The 24,529-nt window shown below is 36.9% G+C and overlaps 2 protein-coding genes across 8 annotated transcripts; one reads left to right on the top strand and one right to left on the bottom strand.

Moving 5' to 3' along the window:
• Window positions 1–2,158: 2,158 nt before the first annotated feature.
• dcun1d2b (DCN1, defective in cullin neddylation 1, domain containing 2b) lies at window positions 2,159–9,407 on the bottom strand. 7 transcript variants are annotated; one of them, XM_042752511.1, is made up of 7 exons: window positions 9,275–9,407; window positions 6,755–6,971; window positions 6,519–6,687; window positions 5,138–5,268; window positions 4,573–4,655; window positions 4,162–4,258; window positions 2,159–2,410 (listed from the first exon to the last, which is right to left on the bottom strand). In XM_042752511.1, the coding sequence occupies exons 2-7, from the start codon at window positions 6,927–6,929 to the stop codon at window positions 2,331–2,333; spliced, it is 735 nt and encodes a 244-aa protein (XP_042608445.1). In that variant the 5' UTR covers window positions 6,930–6,971; window positions 9,275–9,407; the 3' UTR covers window positions 2,159–2,330. The 7 variants fall into 7 exon arrangements, with proteins under 7 accessions (XP_042608445.1, XP_042608381.1, XP_042608513.1 ...); XM_042752447.1 differs by lacking the exon at window positions 9,275–9,407 and adding an exon at window positions 9,086–9,224; XM_042752579.1 differs by lacking the exon at window positions 9,275–9,407 and adding an exon at window positions 8,755–8,891.
• tmco3 (transmembrane and coiled-coil domains 3) lies at window positions 9,139–23,811 on the top strand. Its single transcript, XM_042752245.1, has 12 exons — window positions 9,139–9,277; window positions 12,195–12,608; window positions 14,162–14,341; window positions 15,597–15,791; window positions 15,910–16,038; window positions 16,131–16,223; window positions 20,329–20,518; window positions 20,610–20,727; window positions 20,877–21,072; window positions 21,155–21,305; window positions 21,432–21,511; window positions 23,507–23,811. Exons 2-12 carry the CDS (start codon window positions 12,210–12,212, stop codon window positions 23,681–23,683), a joined length of 1,908 nt encoding a protein of 635 aa, XP_042608179.1. The 5' UTR covers window positions 9,139–9,277; window positions 12,195–12,209; the 3' UTR covers window positions 23,684–23,811.
• The last annotated feature ends 718 nt before the right edge of the window (window positions 23,812–24,529 follow it).

The raw sequence follows: 24,529 nt of genomic DNA, 5'->3' as shown, positions 1-24,529 counted from the left end.
CTTGTGTTCCTTTAATGCTTCTTGTGAATCAGTTGATTCGTTCATGTGTTGCTTTTGTGCTTCTTGTGGATCATTTGATTTGTTCTTGTGTTCCTTTAATGCTTCTTGTGAATCAGTTGATTTGTTCTCGTGTTGCTCTAATGGTTCTTGTACATCATTTGATTTGTTCTTCAGTTGCTTTAATCTTTCTTGTGAATCAGTTGATTTATTCTCAAATTGTTCTTGTTCATCATTTGATTTGTTCTTCTGTTGCTTTAGTCTTTCTTGTGAATCAGTTGATTCATTCTTGTGTTGCTTTAATGTTTTTTGTGAATCAATTGATTTGTTCTTGTATTGCTTTTGTGCTTCTTGTGAATCGGTTGATTCATTTGTGTGTTGCTTAAGTACTAGTGAATCAATTGACTTGTTCTCATATTGCTTTAGTGCTTCTTTTGAATCGGTTGATATGTCCTCATGTTGCTTTAGTGCTTCTTGTGAATCAGTTGATTTGTTCTTGTATTGCTTTAGTACATCTTGTGAATTGGTTGATTCGTTCTTGTGTTGCTTTAATATTTCTTGTGAATCAGTTGGTTTGTTCTTGTGTTGCATTAGTATGTCTTGTGAATTGGTTGATTTGTTCTCTTGTTGCTTTAGTGTTTCTTGTGAATCACTTGATTCATTCTTGTGTCTCTTGATCTTGTGTGTCGAATCATTTCTGCTGTGCTCCGTCACTAGACTCTCAAATCTTTTGATTAAACAGCTGAACATGGTTCCACCTTTTCGTCTGTTTGTTTGTGGTTTCTTTATGTTGTTGCTCTCTGCTGCTGTAAATCTCTCCAGCATGTTCTGAACCCTGGAGGTTTTTCTCTTCATCCCGGGTCTTGAATAAGCTCTCAACCCGCTTGTTTCTTTAATATGCCATTGTTTCATGTTCAGAGAGCCCACCTCTCGTCTGTAGGTGAGTGCTGGCTTCGGCACACTCCTCAGAAACTTAGATCTGAGCAGCTGGAAGGCAGTGAGACGTGGACCGGCTCTTCCTAAAGCCGCTGACGGAGAGTTTGGTAGGTCTTGGCTTTGGTAAAGCAGCAGATTCTCCAGAATGGCCCTGACCTCCGGATGTGTTGCGCAATCCAGGATCAGCTGTTTCATGGCTCGCCGATCCAGGGTTGGGATGATGGAGAGCTGCTCCTTCTCTCTCTGAGCTCTGTGGAATAAAAGTGTTTTCTGTGCACTCAGAAAGGAGTGACACAACCTATATGTGACTTCTTATGTACAGAATCACAGTGAATCAGCCAAAGGGAAGAGTTTATGACTAGTTAGTCAGGTAGTGGACATTATCCAGAATGATTGACACAGCTAGTTAAAAGTCTTTAAAATTCTAGGAAAAGTATTTCAAGTGCATAAGAGTCACTGAAGAGATCATAAAAAAGACTTCAAATAAATCTTTAATCTGTAAATAAATGTTAAAGTTGAACTCTGTGAGTGTTAGTCACTGAACATCACTTTGACCACACCCCCTTTCTCCTAAACCCCACCCTCCACAGATATAACAGCCAACCCAGTGTCAGAAAACATGATTGATGGGCACAGAGCATGTCTGATTGGCTAAAGAGACTCTTAGTGCTGTTTTCATGTTTGTTATTATAAAAACATCACAGCAGCATTAAACATAAACAGGTAGATTTTTTTAACTGATATTATGATAAATATTTCATATGCTAAACATGCTGATAAACTGATCAAATTATTTTCATTTGATTTAATGATGTTTAAGCACCCAGCTGATAATTGTGAATGATGGTAATACTCAAAGAGCTTTTTATTTAGCAGGTAAACATGAGTTACAGCACAGTTGAGAGTTTGGTGCCACCTTGTGTCAGTCACATGTAAGGTTATTCATATTCACAAGATATCTGATAACACTTCACAATAGTTCAATTTGTTAACATTAGTTAACTACATTAGTTAACATGAACTAACAATAGAAAATACTTCTAAAGCATTTATTAATCCTATTTCATTTTTATTTCAATATTTACGGTGTAGAAAATTATTTTTCAAAGTTGTAAATAAAACAAAGGCCGGCGTTATTGAAGTACATTTTATTTTTTGTTTTTAATATTTAAGTTTCAAAATAGTATATAAAGAATCTGTAGGTTTAGTTAAGGTAGTTCATATGTTTTCATGGTGATGTATTTCAGTCCGAGAGGCTGCTGATCTTCAGCCTCTTGACAGCAGCAGACTCAATGTACAAACTCTCTCTGTTTATTAATATATATTTTTAAATGCATTTGTTTTTTGTTTTTTTTATTAAAAAATTCAATATAGAGAGGCCTCCCTGTAAGCGCTCATTATAGAGTCTTGTGATTTGCTGCAGTCACGATCGGCCGAGCGAATTCCACAAAGTCATCAATGAGCACCGGCCACGCACCTGATGACAAAACATTTAAGCACTGACATAAAATCTCAATTAACGCTTGTTATACACTTATTATACATGTTATTGTGAACAATTCATTAGTGGATATTATTCTATAAATATATACAGTGGAGATCAAAATTAGAGAACAACAGTAGTGCAACGGATCACAAAACTCAGTAATTTTACGGATTTTGAGTCACGGATCTGATCATTTTTCGTATCAGCCAAAAAAAAAATAAAAAATTGATTAAAGCTTACTTTAAGTACTTCTATACCACAGCAAAAACTATTAGCTTAATTAATAAAGTTATTAATAAAACAAGAACAATTACACAAATTACAAGCATAGATTAATACAACATAGCACAGTTACAAATAAAGTCAGTAACAGTAGCATTTAGGTGCAGAAATGTAATATTAAGTGTAAAATAACACAATAGTGCTCACTGCACAAGTTAAATACAGATTCATCTTTGTTAGAGCTGTGGTGTTATTTGATTAGCAGACAGAAACAGGTATTTATTGGCTGCTGTCTCTTTAAGACCAAATGCACGGACCTAATACTGACACACATCCAAGGGTTTTTCTCAGCTGTTTACATTCACTTAAGACATAACCGACTGTGTTTACTCGAATACTTGCCAAAACAAGTATTTTAACATAACTTTGTGTGTATGTGAAAGAGGAATCATTTCGCTGGTCACACGGTGTCTCTCTGCGTGTGTGTGGCAGCGGCTGATCGCGCGAGTTAAAATTGCTTGAATGTGTAAACTGGCAAGACAAAACATGTTCAATTTATAAACTTTAACTCTATGATGGTAAAATTAACAGTTAATCCGCGAATCACATCCGTGCCGAACCGTGCAGCCTGATGATGGAAAAAGGCGGCAAAAAAAATACTATGGAATTCAATGGTGCCCATAAACTGTTCGGACACTAATTTTTTTCAAAATATCTTCTTTTGTGTTCAACTGAAGAAAGAAACTCATAAAGGTTTGGAACAAAAGGAGGGTGAGTTAATGATGACAAAATTTTCAATCTGGAATTATATTACTACTTTAATTATATGACAAACCCTATTTAACTGGCAGCATTCCTCCAATTTTCACTGAGACTGCAAGATAGCAGGCCGGTCTAAGGTGACCCTTCTAAGGATGACCCTTTCAGCCACTGCAAGAAAAGCTGATCATTCCAAATCTATGATTTCTTGAAAACTGCAAGGTTATGGCTAAGAAACTCACTACAGTAACAGAACAATGGAAAAGAGTGGAAGAAGAGTGGAGCAAGATCTCACCAGTGCAGTGTGAGAAACTATTGATGTCCTGCGGCTGCAGATGTGCTGAAGTCATTCAAAGCAGGGGCCTCTACAATTCCTACTAATTTTTGACAGCTGTCACCCTCCAAAATTTAAGTTGTAATCTTCTTCCGTGCTACAGTGGTTACTGTTCTTTAATTTTGATCACTGTGTTTTCCATAAAATGTAGGTTTTTGTTGAAATGCCTTGGTTATTTTGTCAAACATGTTAGTATAACTGTGGTATACCCACAGCTAATATTACTTCAAATTTTGAGCGATGAAAGTTAACAATATTTCAGAAAAAAGCAAGTATTTATAAGCTGTTCTCAAATTTTGATCTCTACTGTATAATCTTCATCCAGTTACATGCCTGTTATAAAATCAAGCCCGTCCTGCATTTTTCCTCACCGAATATCCAGTTCAAGTATGACCTTTATAAAAGTAAGTTCATGAATCAGACTCACCCTCCTCATCGTAGTTGGACATGTCATCTGCAATCATGTTTCCAAAGTCCAGCAGCAGGTTCCAAGTGTCTTTAGGGATGGATTTTTTATGATGCTCCTTTGCAGACACAAGATGCATGAGAAGCAAAACCATCATCAGTTCTTCAGGATTCTCATCATGCATCAAGTGTCTCCACACACGAATATGAATGCGTGTTTCACAGAGCAGAATCACACGTTGCACTTTCAGTATTGCTACAGCTGCATCAGCCTCAAATATATACAGTATCACCAAAAATAGGACTGTTTAGTTCAGTAAGTAGATAAGATCAGTGATGTGGTGAGAGCGTTCCTGCTGCACAGTGGAAACCTGTATGTGTGACATGAAAGAACTTGTGGTTTGCTATTATATTTATCTAATAAGTGACGTACCAGAAGGAAAGTGTTCCAGAGGTCGAGAAACTTAAAGCGTCCGGTGAGAATGAGATTCCAATAGGCCACGGCCATCTCCAGATCTGAGGCAGAGCAAGACACTGTGAGACACTGGGTGAAGAATCAAGGTCACTGCAAACCTGTGGAAGTTTGTTTCCACCACAGGATAAAAGAAAAATAAAGGTAATTGCAATTTTTTTTTAATCTGCAATTATTTCTCACTATTCTGAGATATTAAGTCAGAATTGCAAGACATAAACTCATAATTCTGAGAAGGAACTTTGGAATTGTGAGATATAAACTTGCAATTGTGAAAAAATATTGTTAGTAGTATTTTAATTTTTTTATTTTGTGGCGTAAAACAAAAAAATAAAAATAAATTGTGAGATGTAAAAGTCTGAATTGTGAAATAAAAAAGTCGCAATTACCTTTATTTTTTCCGATGATAGAAACAAACTTCCATTGAAACCAACTAAATACATTGGTGTTTCTATGCAAACACTGCTACAGCACGATCACTGTGTAGGGAACAGCAGCGCTGATGTTTACTAGACTGTTCACTCACCTAAACCCTTCTGACCAGGATTCTTGGCAAAGCTAAACGTGAACTGATAGAAATCTTTGAACTTCCCAGAATCCTTCAGCTCCTGCTCTAGTCTGGGTAAAAGACTCTTCAGCTTCTCTGGACTATCACACCTAGACAAACAAACACATGAAAAACACACTGCAACTATACAGGGAGGAAATTCTGTATCTGCATGGAAATAATGTCAAATAGCCTTAAAACTTCATTGTAAGATCTAATTTCTTATTTGTAGTTAATTATTTCTTTTTATTGTCTTCTGTAGAGCTGCTGATGAATTTTGTAACATTAATACAGTTATTTTCTTGTAGGGCTCATAACTAATCGATTAGTTTAATCCCCCCCCACCCCACCCCCACAGCATGTATTTGAAATTGAGAACTTTTGTAACATTATATATCTATTTACTGTCACTTCTGAACAATTTAATGCATCAGCGATAGATAGATAGATAGATAGATAGATAGATAGATAGATAGATAGACAGATAGATAGACAGATAGATAGATAGATAGATAGATAGACAGACGGATAGATATATAGATAGATAGATAGATAGATAGATAGATAGATAGATAGACAGATAGATAGACAGATAGATAGATAGATAGATAGATAGATAGATAGATAGATAGATAGATAGATAGATAGATAGACAGATGATAGATAGACAGATGACAGACAGACAGACAGATAGATAGATAGACAGATGATAAATAGATAGATAGACAGACAGACAGACAGACAGACAGACAGACAGATAGATAGACAGATAGACAGACAGATAGACAGATACGTAGATAGATAGATAGATAGATAGACAGACAGACAGATAGATAGATAGACAGACAGATAGTTAGACAGACAGATAGATAGATAGATAGACAGATAGACAGTTAGATAGATAGACAGATAGAATTATACCAAAAATTATTCAGACATCAGAGTTAATTTTTGTTATTTTTTTTCACTAGTGGGTGGGTGCAGGACACTATAGTTCATTAATGTAAGTAGAGATAACAAAATAGTAAACTGTGACACATTATACCCAAAAATTCTTCATACAATGGACTACCAGTATAAACATTTGGGACCAAAAATTATTCAGACACTTTGACCTAAGCATGTTTTGCTTGAGTGTTATCTGACATTATCAAGATGAATTTGTTCTGACACAGTTTAACTCTTGAGTTCCTGTCATACTTTATTACCATTTTCTAAACTATAGCGAAAAAACTGTGATAATGTGTGAAATGTTGAAGGTGTCTGAATAAATTTTGGTTTGACTGTATATATTTCTTATGTATTTAGGGTGTTTTCCAAAGATTAAGACATTGTGTTTAATTGATATTGTTAACTATACCCCAGCTCTGACATGCCGTCCAGGAACTCTTTGCGGCTGAACTCGCACTGCGTCGCCGCTCTAAATTTCCACGCCACAATCAGGATACTGACACTAGACGGATCCAGCATGAGGTCATCACAGAACTGCTGGACCCCGTCGATGCCGATCTTATTCTCATCATGTGGATCTGCAGACAGAAGCAGCATAAATAAAGATACTAACACACACAAACACACACGCTCAGTGGCACTTACCTTTATAGCGGTTGTACAGCTGATCCAGTTTCTTGCGATCCACTGCTGTTTTCATGGAGTCTCTGCGGTAGATATCAGGGTTCTGGAAGTAGTTATCGGTGGCCGTCTCTAGTCTCCAGTCATTGTGGGTCAGGCAGTACAGGGCGGTTCTCTCTGCAGCTCGCGTGAAGGACATAAATTGACGGATCTTTTCCTTCTGGGAGGACTTCAATTTATGCTGGGGAACAGAAGTTAATGTGAGGGCTTGCTTTCTGAACAACAACACCAGCCTCAGTAACCTGACTGCCCTGCTGTTAAACATTAGTTACAGTAAACACAGGTAGTTAGTTAAGTATGTCCTCACTGTGTGAAATTTCAACATGACACAATGGTCACCTTGTAAGGAAGCTTTTTTCCGAAGCCTGTCTTAAAAAAAATTAAAAAGGTAATTACAACTTTATCTCACAATTCAGATTTTTTTTCTTCCTTAGTTTATATTCCACAATTCTGTGTTTTTTACCTTGGTAATCTAGAGAGAAAAAAAATCTGAACAGCAAGATATTAACTGAGAATTGCAAGAAAAATCCACCATAAACCAATATATAAACTTGCAATTGCAAGAAAAAGTCAGAATTGTGAGACAAAAGTCACAGTTACCTTTTTTATTCTCTTTTCTGTGGTGGAAACAAATTCAGAATTACGAGATGTAAAGTCAGAATTCTGATAAAAAGTCAGAATAGCGTAAACTTGAAATTGTGAGGGAAAAAAGTCAGAATTCTAAGCTAATTAGCTAATTAACATTCATAGTAAATTGAAAAAAATAATAATTTAACTAATTATTTTTTAAGACAATAGTTACCACAGTTTACCATTATAAAAGTATGTGTACAATAGGGAATTTTTATGCATAACTTTAGTTACTATGGTAAACTGACATATGTATACGAAATTATGATTATTCAAATACTACAAAAAATGTATACAATGTAACCTATATACGAAGAGCCTGATCTGAACGTTAAATCAAACCTTCATCATAAAGTACAGTGGTTGTATCATGGTATAGTGATGTATCATCAGGTAGGTAATACCATATTCTGAAATATATCACAGTTTTGATTACCACATTACGCATATCATAATGATATTTACGTGGTATTACCAGGGTACACGTATTTTTTGTCTCTGAAGGGTTAAAGATCTTGGTATCCGTGTATGAAACCGGTTCCGGTGAGGTCCTAAAACGCCTTCATCTGACCCTCCATTTCCCTCATAAACTGACGCGCGGAAAATATCGTGAGCGACTCAAGCGCAGAACGAGCGTCTGTTGACAGTCAGCACGCTGCCCCGGTGGCATTTTAGATAAACACTACTGCCCCCCTGCACGAGCCTCTAGTTCGCTCACCTACCATCTTTTCACGCGCTGCTTCATCTCCAGCGGAGCTCCCTGTGCGCATGCGCGGAAACCAGCGACGGCTCGCGCTCAGGGGAATTCTGGGAGTTGTAGTTTTTCCACCTGGGCGGCTCTCGAAGTAAGATGACAGAAGTTTCACTTACATAACCTCTAATCTTTAATTTTGTGCACAAACACGGCATTGATATAAGTATGGAGTAGTAATTAATTATGAATTATTTGTAATTACAAAAAAGTGCTATTAGTTATTATACCTATGGCATATTTATAGAAGTTCATTTCTGCCATGGAATGAATGAATGAATAAATGTATAAATATATGAATAAGACTTTCATATCTAAGTTCATATCTCACAATTTTTTGAGTTTATATCTCACAAATAATTTGTATTATTTTTTTTGCAGAAAAAAAAGTCTGAATTCTGAAATATAAACTCAGAATTCTGATTTTTTTTTCTTTCTTTTTTTTTCAATTTTGAGTTTACACTTTGCAATACTGTGTTTACCTTTTCCCCCTGAATTCTAAGTTTACATCTTGCACTTCTGTTTTATTCCACCAAGGAATAATAATAAAATTTCGAGTTTTGAAATAAAAAGGCGCAATTACCTTTTTATCCCGAGGCAGAAACAAACTTCCATAATACTTAGGAATTTCTTCCTGGAGCAGAGAAAAACTACAAATCCCACAATGCACGCGCTACTGTTATGATTCAGAACTCATCACAGTTCTGTTTTCAGAGCTAATAAAATAAAACACAGGTGAAAAACGAGCACCGGAGAATGACAGCCACCGATCTGTGCGAAAACAGAAACGCGACTAATGTTCGTTTATCTTCCGCGAACTTTCTGTTGAGTTTAATCGAGTATGAGAGTGTCTAGTGCCGTGGGGTCGAGTCTGTGAGGAGCTCTCATCATCTCCCGCGAACCGAGCCCGTTACCTGTTCCGGGACCCGAAAGTAACTACCGGCGGATGAATGACTGCCTGTCCGGGAGCCTTATGTCGGTTTAAGAGCCGCCTGAGGTCGGTGTGCGCGCGCAGCGCTCGCTCTTAGTATGTGGCGTCACAAGAGCCCGATTGTTTCCTTCATTTACTGACGAGCTCCACCAGTCAACAGCAGTTTACTCACCAGGTATGAGTTAGGACTCCCTTTCTTTGTATCATCGCTGATATTGTCTTGCAGATTGTAAATTATAAAATGTAACGTACTTGAAGAGGATGATTTAGACAGCCGTGAGTAATAATCTGCGATGTAAATCGTTTGATGGGCGGATCATAGCTCGGCATAAATCTGCCTTATGATTTTTAATAAAATAGTGATTTAAAGTGGTGATCTTTCGCGAGAAATCAGTTGGCAGCTGGTTAGTTAATAAGTGAAATGATTCTTAAACATAAACAACACGTCATCGCTGTGTCGGATGCGAATGCGTGTCATTCTCTGTCATATTAAATGTAAATGAAATATGTCACATCTCGAAAATGTTATCCTTCCTGCCTGTCCTCAGTATTACTAACCATTACCCTGTTAGGGTTAGCTTTTGACTTGCTTTTGTACTTGTTCAGCTGCAAAAATAATATAGCATCTCATTGTACTACCCAGCAATTCTATAAAATAATTATCATTAAGATTTTCTGAGGAGTCATGAAAGACTTTCCAGATGGACCAGATGGAAGTTTGTTTTCACAAAAAAAAAAAAAAAAAAAAAATCAATCTTTTCTAGGCAAGACATGAGGTCATCCCGTCTATCTATTCACTAGTCACCGTTCTTCTTTTTTCCAAGAGTAGGCACTTACATGTTAAGGCTCCAGTAAACATAGAGTTAACAGCAGTCTTTCATATTTGGTCATTCTAAAATTCAGCGGATAAATAAATGTTTAATACACACAGCCTGGGGTCATGAGGTATCTCTTTGCCAATAATTTGACTATATCCAGTATTTTACACAGAAGCAATTAACTCTAGTGCACTCCCACATACAATGAAATAAAGTTCCCTACTCTTGTTTACATTTATAACATACATCAGGAATATTGGGGTTAAATGATGTAACTTGACCGGAGTGATATACTGACTAGTTAACCGTTTATACTGAAGCAATCTCAAATGGGTGCTCATTATGGAGCCCCTAAAGAGACATGGTGGTGGAAAAAATACAAGAAGGGAGTTTTTTTTTTTTTTCAAATCTTTTGCATTCTCTCGCAAAACTTTTTCATTCCCCCGAGACACTTTGAGTTTGTTCACAAAACATTTGCTTTCTCTCACAAAGATATATGAATTCTCTCAGAAAACTTGAGTTTGGACAAACACATCCTCTATTTTACAGCTCCGTAAGTTCACAATAGAGCGGTTCATAGAGTTTTATTTTGAACTTTGACTCATGTACGTATAAAGAAATACAGTCACCACTTACTTCAAGGCACCGTTTTGGGACATTCTGAAAGACTTACCGTGGCTTAATGTACTAAACCAGAGACATTGGAGGACCGAATTCAGTAAACATCTTATTTACAAAGCATACTATTTACAGACAATCAGAATAGCACAGAATATGAACGTAATGCGCTAAAATGCATGTTGTGGTTTTCCCCCATAGAAAACATTATAAAGAAAACAGAACGTGGCTTTAGTCGAGGGTGCTTGTTATTCCAGATGAAGTTTGTTAAAGTTTGTTTTCCATCGGGGCAAAAAAAGGAAGGGGGATGGATTAGAAGAGATATAACTATTTAGGGAAAATTTATATTTTTAATTAAAAAGACATCAAATTAAGGGAAATAAGGAGCTGTGTCCACCTGTTCAGCAGAGCAATTATAGATTAGCGGATATAATTTTATTAACAGTAGGAGTAATTTTTATTCCAAGATAGGTAAAACACTCTTGTGAAACTGTAAAAGGCATCTGAACAGGTGACAAAATTTCCCACAAAAATTAGCACATTTATAAATTTATAAATGAGATTACAATTCTAAATAAAACTTTTTACAGAATAAAATTATTTCTTTCTCGTTCCTAAATTGTATACAGCATGCATAATATCTGTATTATTTTTTGTGTTATTGTGTTATTGTGACATCCGTCTTGTTAGGCAACATTACATTATCATCATTTCATCAATATTAGCCAATGAACTGAAGTTTGCTGCTTGAGCTTGAGTCGAGTTGTTTTGTGAATGATTGACACGTCTTTCTCGTGATCCAGTTGAAACGCTGGTGAATATGATTGTATGTCAGTGACAGCTGTGCGTCTGAACCTGTTTTTCTGCAGGATGTAGGTGTGACGGTAGGTGCACACGTCAGGGTTGTTTGTCTAGTTAGTGACACACCTCATACCAACAGAGATTTTACTGTTCATCTATTTGGTGACAGCTGCCGCTTTGGTTTGTGCTGTTCACACTGTTATGAAACAAACATACCAGGGTATTCAGTGTTACCAGTGTTAGCCGGTGTTCAGCCATACGCTACTCAAAAGGCCCATTATGGCAATATTTCTATGTTTAATGTAAGCGAGTTTGTCTTTCGTTATTTTGTTGTGTTTTATTGGGTTTTTCGTTAAAAAAATAAGCATTCGTTTTAAAGTAAGGGGGAAATCCAAAGATCTGTCATTTATTTGTATTACAACACTGGTTTATATCGATATATATATGTCAAAGCAACAAACAAATTAAGAATTCATTCCAACAACTTAATTTGTTCCATTGTTTAAATTAAATTGTGGCCAACTCGCCATGAATTAAGAATTCTTTCCTTCATTTTAATAAATGGTGGCCACATTTTAATAATTCCATCATTGTCATGAAATCTAAACAAGAAAATGTGGCCATGATTTAATAAAACCTTGAAACAAATTAAGTCATAGGAAGGAAATCTTAATTTGTGGCTGGCCACAATAAATAAATTTTTGTCTGCTTGTCATGTGAGGCTCCGTACATTTTATTTTTGTAAATAAAAGATCTGTGCTCTGTCTTAGTCATTTGGGGAGTGATTCATCGTTTGTTTCTCTCTGTGCTGTGGTTTGTGTCGGTGCTCTGATGTCTCTGTCTGATTGTGTGCAGCGTGTCGATGGGATCATGCGAGCTCTCTGTGCAATGCTGTGTCTGTGCCTGGTGGTGGCACTGCAGTCGAATCAACAGGTCCACAAAGTGCATTCGGGCATCCTCGGCCACCAGTGGGTGACGGAGAACTGCAGGCGGCTCTCTAACCTGCTGAGGCATAAGCAGTCGGCCGTCCGTAAACTGAGTGCGGCCGGCGTGGCACTGGAGCGGGATAAGAAGCTAGCACCGCCGGAGAAACTGTTCCGCATTCACACGCTGGAGGTGTTTCAGCGCGAGCTGAATGAGAGCGAACGCTCACTCTTCCAGGCCGTGGAGGGGCTGCAGCGCGTGCTGAAGGGAAACCTCAGAGATGTGGTCAACATGAAGGACAGCAGCCGGCAGAGACTGCAGGCGCTCAGGGAAGCTGCCATCAAGGTCAGTTGTGTGATGTCATATCCTGCAGGAATCACACCAACTGCAAAATCAAGCCTGTTTTTGGGCAAACCAGATCTTTGCATTCTCATATGTTTATGACGCACATAGAAACGCCCACCTGAAGGGCTAAACAAAGCTTGCTTCCACTGACTGCAGGTATTTTCACCAGGTTTGTACTAAGAGCTAATATACTAAGACCAAACTCAGTCTACACTGTATTGATGTAAATTATATACGGGAGAGCAGATGAGCTCAGAATATGAACACAACACAATAAATTGCAGTATTTTCTAATAGAGATCCATTATAAAGAAAGAGATATTACAGGACCAAATTCAGTAAACAACAAACATTATAAACCCTCACTGACTTTGCTCACAAAGTGTATAACAACTTTTTTCTTTTTTTTAATTGACTGGCCTACAAAAAATTGCTTGTAAAACTCTCATTATGCTATAACATCGTCAAATGTTGGATTAAATGTTTTTATCAACTATTTTTCTTTAAATTAGCACAGGTTTTGGAACTGTTTCAGTTGTTTTTGTAACTGATAGATCGTAGGCCTCATTGATCTGAGCTTGTGCACCTCAGTTTCTGAGTAAATATTGACAAAATTATACACAATAATAATATAAAAAATAATAATATAAAAATAATGTTTTTGTTTTCACTCAAAAATCTGAATGGTGCCAAAATGCTTTTGTCATTCAAAAACTGTATATTGGCAAAATGCTTTTTTCTTTCAAAAACAGAATATTAACAAAATTATCCACAAATATAAATACATTTTTTTCACTCAAATACTGAGGTGCATCAGATCAATGAGGCCTACGATCAATCAGCTCCAAAAAGAAATACGAAACCTGTTCTAATTGAAAGAAAACAAGTTGGCAAAAAGATTGAATTCAATATTTGATTATAATATAGAATAATGAGAGATTTATAAGCCAATTTTAAAAGGCTGGTCATTTTTGACAAGGAACACCAGATTATGTAAAGGATTATTAGCACAATGAAAAAAAAATACTACATATAGGAAAGCAAATAAACACAAAATATGAATGCAATATGCAGTTTCATAGTATGCATTTTCCTCTATGAAAACATTAGAAAGACAATGTTTAATGTGTTGCGTCTATAATCAGGGTTTATCTGCTTGCCCTTATACAGTTTACATCAGCAATAAGGTGTGTACTGAGTTTGATCTTTTTAAATTGACTGTTTTAGTCCATTAAGCCACATGAAGCATTTTAGAGCCCAAATATGAATCACAAGAGCCCAAAACTTACATTTGTTTTTCTTCTTTTGCGAGGTGATCTAAATATTTGTAACTTAAAATGGGTGGAAAACTGACAGGCCTGTGCTGCAGTTTATAAATGATTTGTCCTCCAGTCATGTGATATGTCGCAGTGTGTTTGTTTAGTTATTTTAGCAAATAGTGGGCGACTCATGAAGCTGATGTAAGCAGGAAGTGACTTTAAGGATAGTGAAGCACAACACAAGTGGTTCCTGTGACGTTAGACATGCACACATGACTGAACGTGTTTTTCCAGGAGGAGCAGGAGTACATGGAGCTGGTGGCGGCAGAGAAACACCAGCAGGAGGCGCTAAAAGTGGCACAGGATCGGAATAAAACCCTGTCCATGCTGGATGAGATCCTGGAGGACGTGAGGAAGGCTGCAGACCGTCTGGAGGAGGACATTGAAGAACACGCCTTCGACAACAACAAACAGGTGCAGGTTTTGCAAACACAGCTGTTCTAAACGAAATACAGCACAGTGAAGAAATGTCTCTGGACCTGAAATACAGGCCCTAATACACATACAGTGATGTGATACGCTTGACATTGACCGAACACAGCATGTTTAACCACCACAAATATCATGAAGAAACACACACACACACACACACCTGAGTCAAACTTATTCCTCAAATCATAATGAAAGTGATCAACATTGAACTTCATTATGTGTGTTAAGCTTGGTAAACCAGTTACACATATTTACAGCAGCAACATTCATCAACAGCAGATCATGAGCAATCGCATGGCATAAAAGATTGTGAACTGATCTGAGACTCTGAGCTTGTAGAATGTGTAACAGCACTGCGTTTTTATTCTGAACATGCAGTACTCACATTTAATTCAGTCACAGCCTTTTCACATTTAATAACCATATATTAGACTATATCACGATTCCTGTTTTTCAGTCTTAAAATGATGATTAAGTTGTTTGTTATACCATTTAAGATGTTTAAGACTTTTATGACCTTAAACTTCATAAAACCAAATATTTTACACTTTTTAAGGACCCGCAGGGGCTTTTTTATTTGCACACATCCTAAATACATTTTCCAGTTCGCACACATCTATTTTAGTCGCAAATGTGAAGAAACACACAAGTGTTGCCATTTTGCATAAATGCTCGTCCTGACAGCAAATGTGACTGTTAAATATACTTCAGTGAACACATAAATGGTTGTCAGATATCTTTTGTTTTTCATCATTTTCATTTAGTGATTGTCAACTTCTGCTTTAAAACGCTGGGCAAACAGTTGTTTTTGATTTATAATGTGATGTTTACACTACCGGCCAAAAGTTTGAAATAATTAGTTTGGAATCATTTAACATGAAGGATTTTATAATGTTTTGAAAGTGTTTATCTGATCAGAAATACAGGAAAAAAATAGTATTGGGAAATAGTATTGCAATTTAAAATAACTGTTTCTGTGTAAATAATTTTTAAAAAAATTATCTGATTAATTGAAGAAATAATCAACAAATTAAACAATTATCAAAACAATCATTACTGTTTTCACTTAAGACACGACCTCGGCATCATAGAGGTGAGTTTTGCTCACATATTTCTCAGAAAACATTAGAATTCTAGCTTTAATTGAGAAAGAATGAGTATTAAGTGATTCGTAAAACTTATTTGCTCATCAACCCATTTGTAGTTATTTTTTGTCTGTCTCTCTCTTTCTGTCCAGATGAAGGGTGTGAATGTCGAGGCCGTCCTGAGAGTAGAGGAGGATGATGAGGACGGTAAGAGGAAGAATGAGTCAAGGCAGGTGGACAAAGGCAATCTGGGGCTCAGCATGCTGATCGACTCACAAAACAACCAGTATGTGCTGACCAAACCACGCGACTCCACCATCCCCCGTGCCGACCACCACTTCATCAAGGTCAGCACCTGACCTCTGACCTCTCACTATGTGTTCTCACAGTTCACTGGAGCCAATCGCAGGCTCAGCACTTTCACACAAATGGGAAATTATATTTTGTATGTATTTGTTTGCACAGGATCTGGTGTACGTGGTCATGTTGTCTCTACCGTGTGGATGGCTCTGTACGCTGATGCGGTTGCCGCCCATGTTCGGTTATATCATCTGTGGGGTTCTTCTCGGCCCATCAGGACTCAACAGCATCAAAGTGAGTGATGAATCTCTTCAGATGCACGTGTGCACATTGCATGATCTCAGTTGGACATGTATGTGATGTTATGTTTTCTGTTCCGCCTGCAGTCTATGGTTCAGGTGGAAACATTAGGAGAGCTGGGTGTGTTCTTCACTCTTTTTGTGGTTGGTCTGGAGTTTTCACCCGAACGCCTCCATAAGGTAAAAACAAGTGTAGCATCAAAACAACAAAAGACAAAATCAACAGGTTTGAGAAAATAAGTTATTTAGAGCAACTTAAAGGGATAGTTCACAAAAAAAAGAGTTTGTTTCTTATGCTGAACACAAAAGAAAATATTTTGAAGAAACCACTGACATCCATAGTATTTTTTTCCATAGTGTGGAAGTCAATGGCTACTGTCAACATGCTTCCAAAAAATTATTTTATGTTCAACAGCTGAAAAAAAATTAATACAGGTTTGGAACATCATGAGGGTGAGTAAATGGTGACCGAGTTTTTATTTTTGGGTGGACTATCCATTAAAGAATGTGGGTGGAGGTGTGTGACAAGTCACACCAAATTCCTCAATAGTAAGAAAATGAGCTGAATCTCCAGTCATTCTGGGGACTTGCCCTCTAGTGCTGCAGAAACACAGCAAAAACCAAGAATCAGACATGTTTCTCATCTGTGTGCTGCTGGAAACACAGTGTGCCGTTAATCAGCGTTTGGTTTCCTGTTTATGACACTACAAAATACAAACCAACCACTGGTTACTATGTCTCACTTTCACACTGTCCCTCCTTATACAGAGTCCATTGTTGGCATACTTCACTCCACTCAATCCCTCACTTGGCATTGTTCCTGGTGATGTGAGGCTTCATGCAGCATTTCAGCCAACCCATTCCATGAAGCTCCAGCCACACAGTTTTTGTGCTCACATTAAAGCCAGTGAAAGTTTGGATCTATGCAAACTACAATATAATTTACTAGAAAACCAGGAAAACTGTTCTTTCAAAGATGATGCCAGGTTGTTTTAGGGGTGTGCGATACTGACAAAAAATTCTCAATTCTCAAAATATCTCAATATTTTTTTTTTTTTGATAATGATAATTAGACAATATTTTGTCTAGTGTGTTTTTGAGATACTGCCTTGGTTGGTTTAAAGGGGTCATATGATGCAGTTACAAGATTTTCTTTCTCTTTGGAGTGTTACAAGCTGTTCATGCATAGAGAAGATCCCTAAAGTTTCAAAGACTAAGAGATATTCTTTATAAAAGTTACAACTCATCCACACCCTCCTAAAATGCCTAATTTAAACACGCCCCCACATGTCTACGTCACTGTGTGGGAAGATTTGCATAACACAGCACAAATGTTTACACAAAGAAAGAAGGCGTAACTTTTATTCTCGCTGTAGTATTGTTGCTGCCACCGCCATGTCGTGGAGACGCTGTGTTTCGTTGTGAAAGCAAAACTACTTTGTTTGGTCTTCCAAAAGAGGACACAACTAGAAATCAGTGGTTAAGTTGTATTTACAACACTGTTCAAGAACAGTTTACCCCAAATATTCAGATGTGTGATGCGCATTTTACGAAGGACTGTTTCCTGAACCTGGGAAGGCTGTGCACAAAGGCTGTTTCTATAAAGTGGGACAATTCCAACTTTGCAATGACAGTCTGGCACTTCTGACTCACAGCCTGTAAGTACATTTTCATATTTAAAGAATTTGCCTCTGATGATTCAAACTTGTTGTTTGTCGTTTCTCCGATCACAAATGCAGACATGGTTTTACATTTACATAACATTTCCGTCACACGCTTGAGGTATTTGGCCAATCACAATGCACTGGATAGCTGGCCAATCAGTGTACACGTCGCTTTTAAAAAGGATGAGCTTTGTAAAAATCTAGGCATTTCAGAAAGGCAGGCCATAGAGGAGCAACAATAATGTACAGTATGTGGAAAATAATGTTTTTGAACCTTAAAGGGATAGTCCACCCCAAAATATTTTTTTTTTGTTGTCATTATTCACTCCACCCCCATGTCGTTCCAAACCAGTAAAAGCTTTGTTCATCTTCGAAACACAATTTAAGATATTTTGGATGAAAACCGGGAGGCTTGTGACTGTCCCATTGACTGCCAAGTGAATTGCACTGTCAAGGTCCAGAAAAGTATGAAAGAATTCGTCAGAATAGTCCATCTGCCATCAGTGGTTCAACCGTAACGTTATGAAGTGACAAGAATACTTTTTGTATGCCAAGAAAACAAAATAACGACTTTATTCAACAATTTATCTCCTATGTGTCTCTCCGCATCACCGAAGCGCAATTTTGGAGAACATCCACTGAATGCAAACTGCGTACACTGTTCTGTGTCAGCCGCGACACAAGGAAACATTTTCTATGCGTATTTACGCTTTGATTTGAATGAAAACAGCACATTAGTGCAGTGCAGCTGACACAGAAGAGCGTAAGCTGCCTGCGTTCAGCTCATATTCTCCAAAATGGCGCTACGGTGATGCGGAGAGATACAGAGGAGATGAATTGTTGAATAAAGTCGTTATTTTTGTTTTCTTCGCATACAAAAAGTATTTTCATTGCTTCATAACGTTATGGTGGAACCACTGATGATAGGTGGACTATTCTGACGATGTTCTCCAAACTGGCGCTAACTTCCCTCCATCTCATTTACTAGGATGTACCTCATTGATTACATTGCATGAGTAACCACTACTGGCGGAACTCTTGGAATGGGCTGAATTGGAACGTCTTAAGCCCTTGATCACTTAGAATCCACTGTGGAGTTGGTTGTTTACATTTTTCCCCTAACAAATTTGTTTGGTGCAGCATTCTGTGTGTATATAGGTATGCTTGGGCTGTTATAAATGTAAATATATATATATATATATATATATATATATATATATATATATATATATATATATATAAAATATGTAAAAAAATAAAAATAATAATAATTTATACAGAATGTGATCTGCAATGACGTCATAGTCGTGTTGCATTGTGGTCTATATAGCGGCCTGAAGTGTGCATATGAAGTTGACTCGTTCCCTCGGTCAAAATTGAGGGGTCGATGGTTTGTCCATATAAACTTCCCCCTTCCAATTCATGAAGTGGAACTTGATTTGATTCAAAATGGCAGCGGGGATTCCCCCAAGCGAAACTGTGACTAAAAATGTAACTCACTTAATACTAACATCTTGTTTGTTGCACTGTTGTATAAAAACACTTCTTTTGCATTCACACTGATATTCAGGAAAACAAAAGTCTTGCTCCTGTGTGCTACATATATATATATATATATATATATATATATATATATATATATGTATATATATATATATATATATATATATATATATATAATATATATATATATATAGATATATATAATATAAATCTTACAGAGCATTTTTTTTGTCGCCATATCTTGAATTATATCACAGCTGCATTCTAATAGCCTTCATCCCACAGTAAAAGTCTCTCAAAACATGTATTTGTTAGATTTTGGTAAAGGGGGTTACTTTTTTTTTTTTTTTTTTTTTTTTAAAATTGAATTATGATATTATAGTAGAAAATAAATATCGCACACCCCTAGCTCATTTACTTTTTACATGCTAAACTGTCCAGTGCATCTCATCATGTCATTTAATATTGCACACTTTTACCACAGCCAGGGGTTGTGATTAAACACACCAGTAAGTGTTGATCTCACGTAACAAATACCTTTCTTTCCATTTCTCCTGAAATTTCCAACATTTCAGGTCAAATTTATTCTTTTGGACATGTTTAAAATCACATGTTACTTGCCACACAAGCATCAGTTGCAGAGCAGCTATCATCAGTTATGTGATGCTCGAGATTCTGGCGCCATTCTGGCAGTATATGTATGTTAGGTGTCCAGACGTGTAACATTAATGCAAATAAATGAGCAGTTTGTTCTATTAAAAATAAAACGCAGTGAATACACTTTAATTTTCAAAATAATGTTTTCATTTATTATTTTAGATTATTGTTCAAATTATCCCACGGGCCGGATGAGATGCCTTTGTGGGCGTATGTTTGACACCCATGAATTACACTAACTGACTTACATTATCCTAACATGGTGCCATGCTTGAATTCACTGAGCTCTTCAGAACAATCCATTTTTTCCCCCACAAATGCGTTTATACACCTGTGGAAATGGGTCGGATTAAAAAACCTGAATTCCAAAATTAATAGGTGTTCTAACAATTTTGTACATATAAGATAGATAGATAGATAAATAGATGTGTGATGTGTGATGTATGATGGTTGTTGTTCAGGTGTGGAAGATCTCGCTGCAGGGCTCTGTAAATCTGAGTCTGCTGATGGTGGCTGCTGGACTGGTCTGGGGTCAGTTGCTCGACCTTCATCCCACACAGACCGTCTTCATCTCCAGCTGTCTATCTCTCTCCAGCACTCCACTGGTGTCTCGCTTCCTGGCTGGAGGATCCAGAGGAGAATCAAAGGAGGGTGAGATCATAGCGGGTAACCATGGTAGTGACGTTCAGCTGGAGACCAGAGGGATCTGTTTGTGTTTATGATTGTGTGTGTATTCACACAGGTGAGCTTGACTACAGCAGTGTTTTGCTGGGCATGCTAGTCATGCAGGATGTGCAGCTTGGCCTGTTCATCGCTGTGATGCCCACATTCATTCAAGGAGGAAATGGAGACACGGACAGGTGAATCAGCATCCAGATTCTTTCAACAACATTAAAAATCTCGATTATTTCAGTGTGTTCACTGGGTGGGTCCAAAACAAGGCTTCATTTTCTTAGATAATTTCGTGTTTCTGATTGTGGAGTGAATATGAATCCTTGTTTTTCCACAGTGTGCTGATGGGAGCGCTGCATGTGCTGGTTCTGCTGGCTCGGGTTCTGGTGTCTCTGGTGGCTGTGCTGCTGATGTGTTGGCTGCTGCGCTCTCATCTGGTTGGTCCGTTCTACAGGAAGCTGCATACAGAGAGCAAAGGAAACAAGGAAATACTAGTTCTGGGCACCAGTGCATTTGTGTTCCTGATGCTGACGGTAAGCGGCTCCTACACATAGGTTTGTCTGTCCCTTGAAGCACCTCACCTCCGATGTAATGTAACATATTTCATCATGTCAGGTGACAGAATTCATGGACGTGTCGATGGAGTTGGGCTGCTTCCTGGCAGGAGCGCTGCTCTCCTCACAAGGTCACATGGTCACCACTGAGGTCATGAGCTGTGCTGAACCAATCAGAGACTTCCTGGCCATCATCTTCTTTGCATCTATTGGTGAGCTGACGGTCCTGTAGCTGTGAACTATGATAATAAAAACATAATTGGAATTTTGATATATTGGAAAACAAATGCGGTTTGATCTGCAGCAGCACACTGAATATCTGATGATGTTTCCCACAGGGCTACACGTGTTTCCGACCTTCGTCCTGTATGAGCTCACCATCCTGCTGGTCTTAACCGTCTCACTAGTCATTATGAAGGTAATTGTGTTCATATCAGACTTGTTTCTTTCTATCAGGGTTTCTGATGGTTTGATGAAGGAATATTTAAGACTTTTTAAGACCAAGTGAACCGAATGGTTACGGAACACAATACATCACTATGGTCTCTAAATGTAAATGTCTTGTATTATCAACAGGTCAACATTTGAAAATACAACTTTCAACAGATATCCATTACTTTTTAATTCACTGTACAAAAAACAAACAAAAAACAAGTATTGAGTTGCTCTGCTCTAAAAAAAAAAAAAAACCTTTTACTGTACCTTCTGATCACACTGCAAAAAAAAGTGAAGTTCTTCATCAGTATTTTTGTCTTGTTTTCCAGTGCAAATGAATAAATATTATTAAATCAAGATAGATTTACTGGAGAAGCAAAATGACATACAATGAGTCTTATTTTAATGACAAATTGATCAAAATGAGTTTGTTTGCTATGAGAACAAATATTTGAGCCAGTGGGCTCAAAAAATCTACTTAATTCAAAGGAAAACAAGTTTTCATTCCCCATTGACAGATATTTGTTGTTGTTTTAAGCTTGAACACTTCATTTTGTTCAGTTTCTTAAAGAAGACTTCATATGTTCATTTTTCATCTCCTGTAAATGTTTCTTGATTTAAGAAAGTTTAGACAAGAAAAGACAAAAATACAGAGGAATACATTCATTTTTTGCAGTGCATGCCACATTTCATGCCATGATTTTATGAATTTAAGACTTCACTTTACTGTTTTTTTTTTCACACTGATATCTCATATATTTCACACAGATATTTCATAACTGATTCTTTTGGCCCACTTTTACAAATTATTCATTCAGTTCTCAAAACAAAGACACATTTCTCAGAACTTCAGAACATTTCACCTGTTTTCACAAACATATACCAATTTGCTTAATGTTTTCTTCAAAACTCTACACAAAAATGCCCTCATTTTGCATGTTTTATCTGTTTTCATTGAGAAAACTCAAGTGCACAATTGAATTACCTTAAGCATCACAATTTGACCTCAAATAGCACACAAAACTGATGACACACCAGTCAGAATGTCAGGATGATATAAATAGGAGCACAGATGACTACCTGCTTTGGAAAATGAAGAAAAAGATGAGAGGAAGAGGAAGGGACAAGAAAAATGAAGGCGTGAAAGGACATTTTGTTCCTGATAAAGTACAAAGACTATAGTAGTCCATGTTCTTTTGCATGGAATGACCATAAGGGAAGTTGGCCTATAAGGTCATCATGGTTTTTATTCTACTTACACATCCAGTATAATTACAGTACATACTAGCAGTACTTTAGATGAGAGAACTTTCACTACTCTGTACTGTAGCACATGTTGTACACCCGCAAACTCTTTCCGTATGGCAGTTGCTATACCCTGGTGGTACGTAAGGTGATCGACCCGTGGAGGATAATGCCACATCCTATGATAGATGACTGTCCAGGGGAGGTAGAGAAAGTCTTTTGTCAGAAGACTAAGAAACTGTAGTATGGTAGTATGGCAGAGGATGCTGAATGCATTTAATTATTTTTAACTGTACAGTAATTGACAGTAAAATGTATTGTGTGTTCTTATTCAATTATTTGGTATTTAAACTTTTCTGTTTTAGTGCTTTTCATCAGTAGTGTAATGAAAGTAAACCTTTCTTAAAGCTTATTGTTGAATTTCACTGTATATTTGCCCCTCTATTTATGTTGTATACTGTAATAGACATTGACTTGCAAAATGATTCCTAATTCCCAAAAGGAGGTTTTTGTAACTGAAATGTTTGACTTTGACCTAGAAGTTTGAAGTTTGTACAAGTAGGTATGTAGTTTTGAGATTGTGTTTAAAGTTGGTGAATTGTTTCATCAATTGTGTGTTAGCAATCAAGAAAGCTGTAAGAGCTTTTTGGGCCTTAAATTATGGAAGGGAATACCCTTTTTCAGAAGCCCTGTTCTATTAAATATGACTCTCACACTGCTCTTCTCATCTCAGTTCATAATGGCGGTTCTTGTTCTTTCGGCTATCCTTCCTCCGGGATCGCGTCACATCCGCTGGCTGGTGTCAGCTGGACTGGCGCAGGTCAGTGAATTCTCCTTCGTCCTGGGCAGTCGTGCGCGTCGGGCCGGCATCATCTCTAGAGAGGTCAGTGATCTCACTTCACTTCCGTGAAAGACTGATGTCTGATTCTCTCTCATTGCTCCTAGAGTGTTGAAACGGTGGCTTTATTCAGACAGGCAGTGAAAAAAATACTAATTTATCCAATCTATATAGTATACTTTTAAATATTGATTTTAATTATTTTTTTAAGTGAATTTGGTGGCATTTACTGAATAGTGTAGGAGTGAACTAGTGGTTTTAGACACGTATGAATGTGTTGATGCAGTGATTGTTAACTAAAACTACATAGTTTTCATTAATTGAAATAAAATATAAATATTAGATGAAAAAAATGGAAATCTTGACTGGGTAGCTAACTGAAATTAAAGCATAAGTTGATGTACTAAAAAAAAAATACTAAAACTAAAATACAAATAAATTAAAACTAAATAGAAATAAAGTAATAAAAGAAAAAAGTACATAAAATTACTAAACTTTAAACAAAAATTAAACAAAAAAAATTGAAAATATGAAAAAAAAGAAAGCTAAATTCTTTAATTAGTAATGCACAAAAATTTCAAAACTGAACGTTTTTGGCTGAAACAGTTTTAATTTAGCATTGCTCTGATGGAATGTTTTGACTGTCAGTGTCTAATTCAGGAACACAAAGTGGATAAACTATGCAAATAGATCACATTAAACTCAGGAAAACCATTCAATGTCCATAAACACGTTAGTCAGATAAAAAGCTCTGTAAAGGAGCATTTTGATAAATATATACACTTTACAGATATTAGAGATTCATAATATTTTTACTTTACCTGTTGTCTTCATTATTTGATGTCATGAAAAGTTATTTTTAAAGTTTCCCTTTAAATGTTTATATTTCAACAACATATTTGAGCAGAAACATAATTC

The sequence above is a fragment of the Cyprinus carpio genome, chromosome A1 (assembly GCF_018340385.1).
Source record: "Cyprinus carpio isolate SPL01 chromosome A1, ASM1834038v1, whole genome shotgun sequence".
Taxonomy (NCBI): Eukaryota; Metazoa; Chordata; class Actinopteri; order Cypriniformes; family Cyprinidae; genus Cyprinus; species Cyprinus carpio.
Note: the sequence above shows the minus strand (reverse complement) of the source record. Positions and strands in the feature narration are given on the sequence as shown.

What these genes read in the sequence shown, in the direction of transcription:
- tmco3 (XM_042752245.1), top strand. Translation starts at nt 12,210, where the DNA reads ATGCGAGCTCTCTGTGCAATGCTGTGTCTGTGCCTGGTGGTGGCACTG. An exon ending in CCGACCACCACTTCATCAAG is followed by an intron (nt 15,792 to 15,909) that starts GTCAGCACCTGA and finishes TTGTTTGCACAG; the next exon opens with GATCTGGTGTACGTGGTCAT. An exon ending in CAGAGGAGAATCAAAGGAGG is followed by an intron (nt 20,519 to 20,609) that starts GTGAGATCATAG and finishes GTATTCACACAG; the next exon opens with GTGAGCTTGACTACAGCAGT.
- dcun1d2b (XM_042752324.1), bottom strand. Translation starts at nt 8,190, where the DNA reads ATGCGCACAGGGAGCTCCGCTGGAGATGAAGCAGCGCGTGAAAAGATG. An exon ending in GACGGCATGTCAGAGCTGGG is followed by an intron (nt 5,269 to 6,518) that starts GTATAGTTAACA and finishes TTGTTTGTCTAG; the next exon opens with GTGTGATAGTCCAGAGAAGC. An exon ending in TCCTGGTCAGAAGGGTTTAG is followed by an intron (nt 4,656 to 5,137) that starts GTGAGTGAACAG and finishes GCTCTGCCTCAG; the next exon opens with ATCTGGAGATGGCCGTGGCC.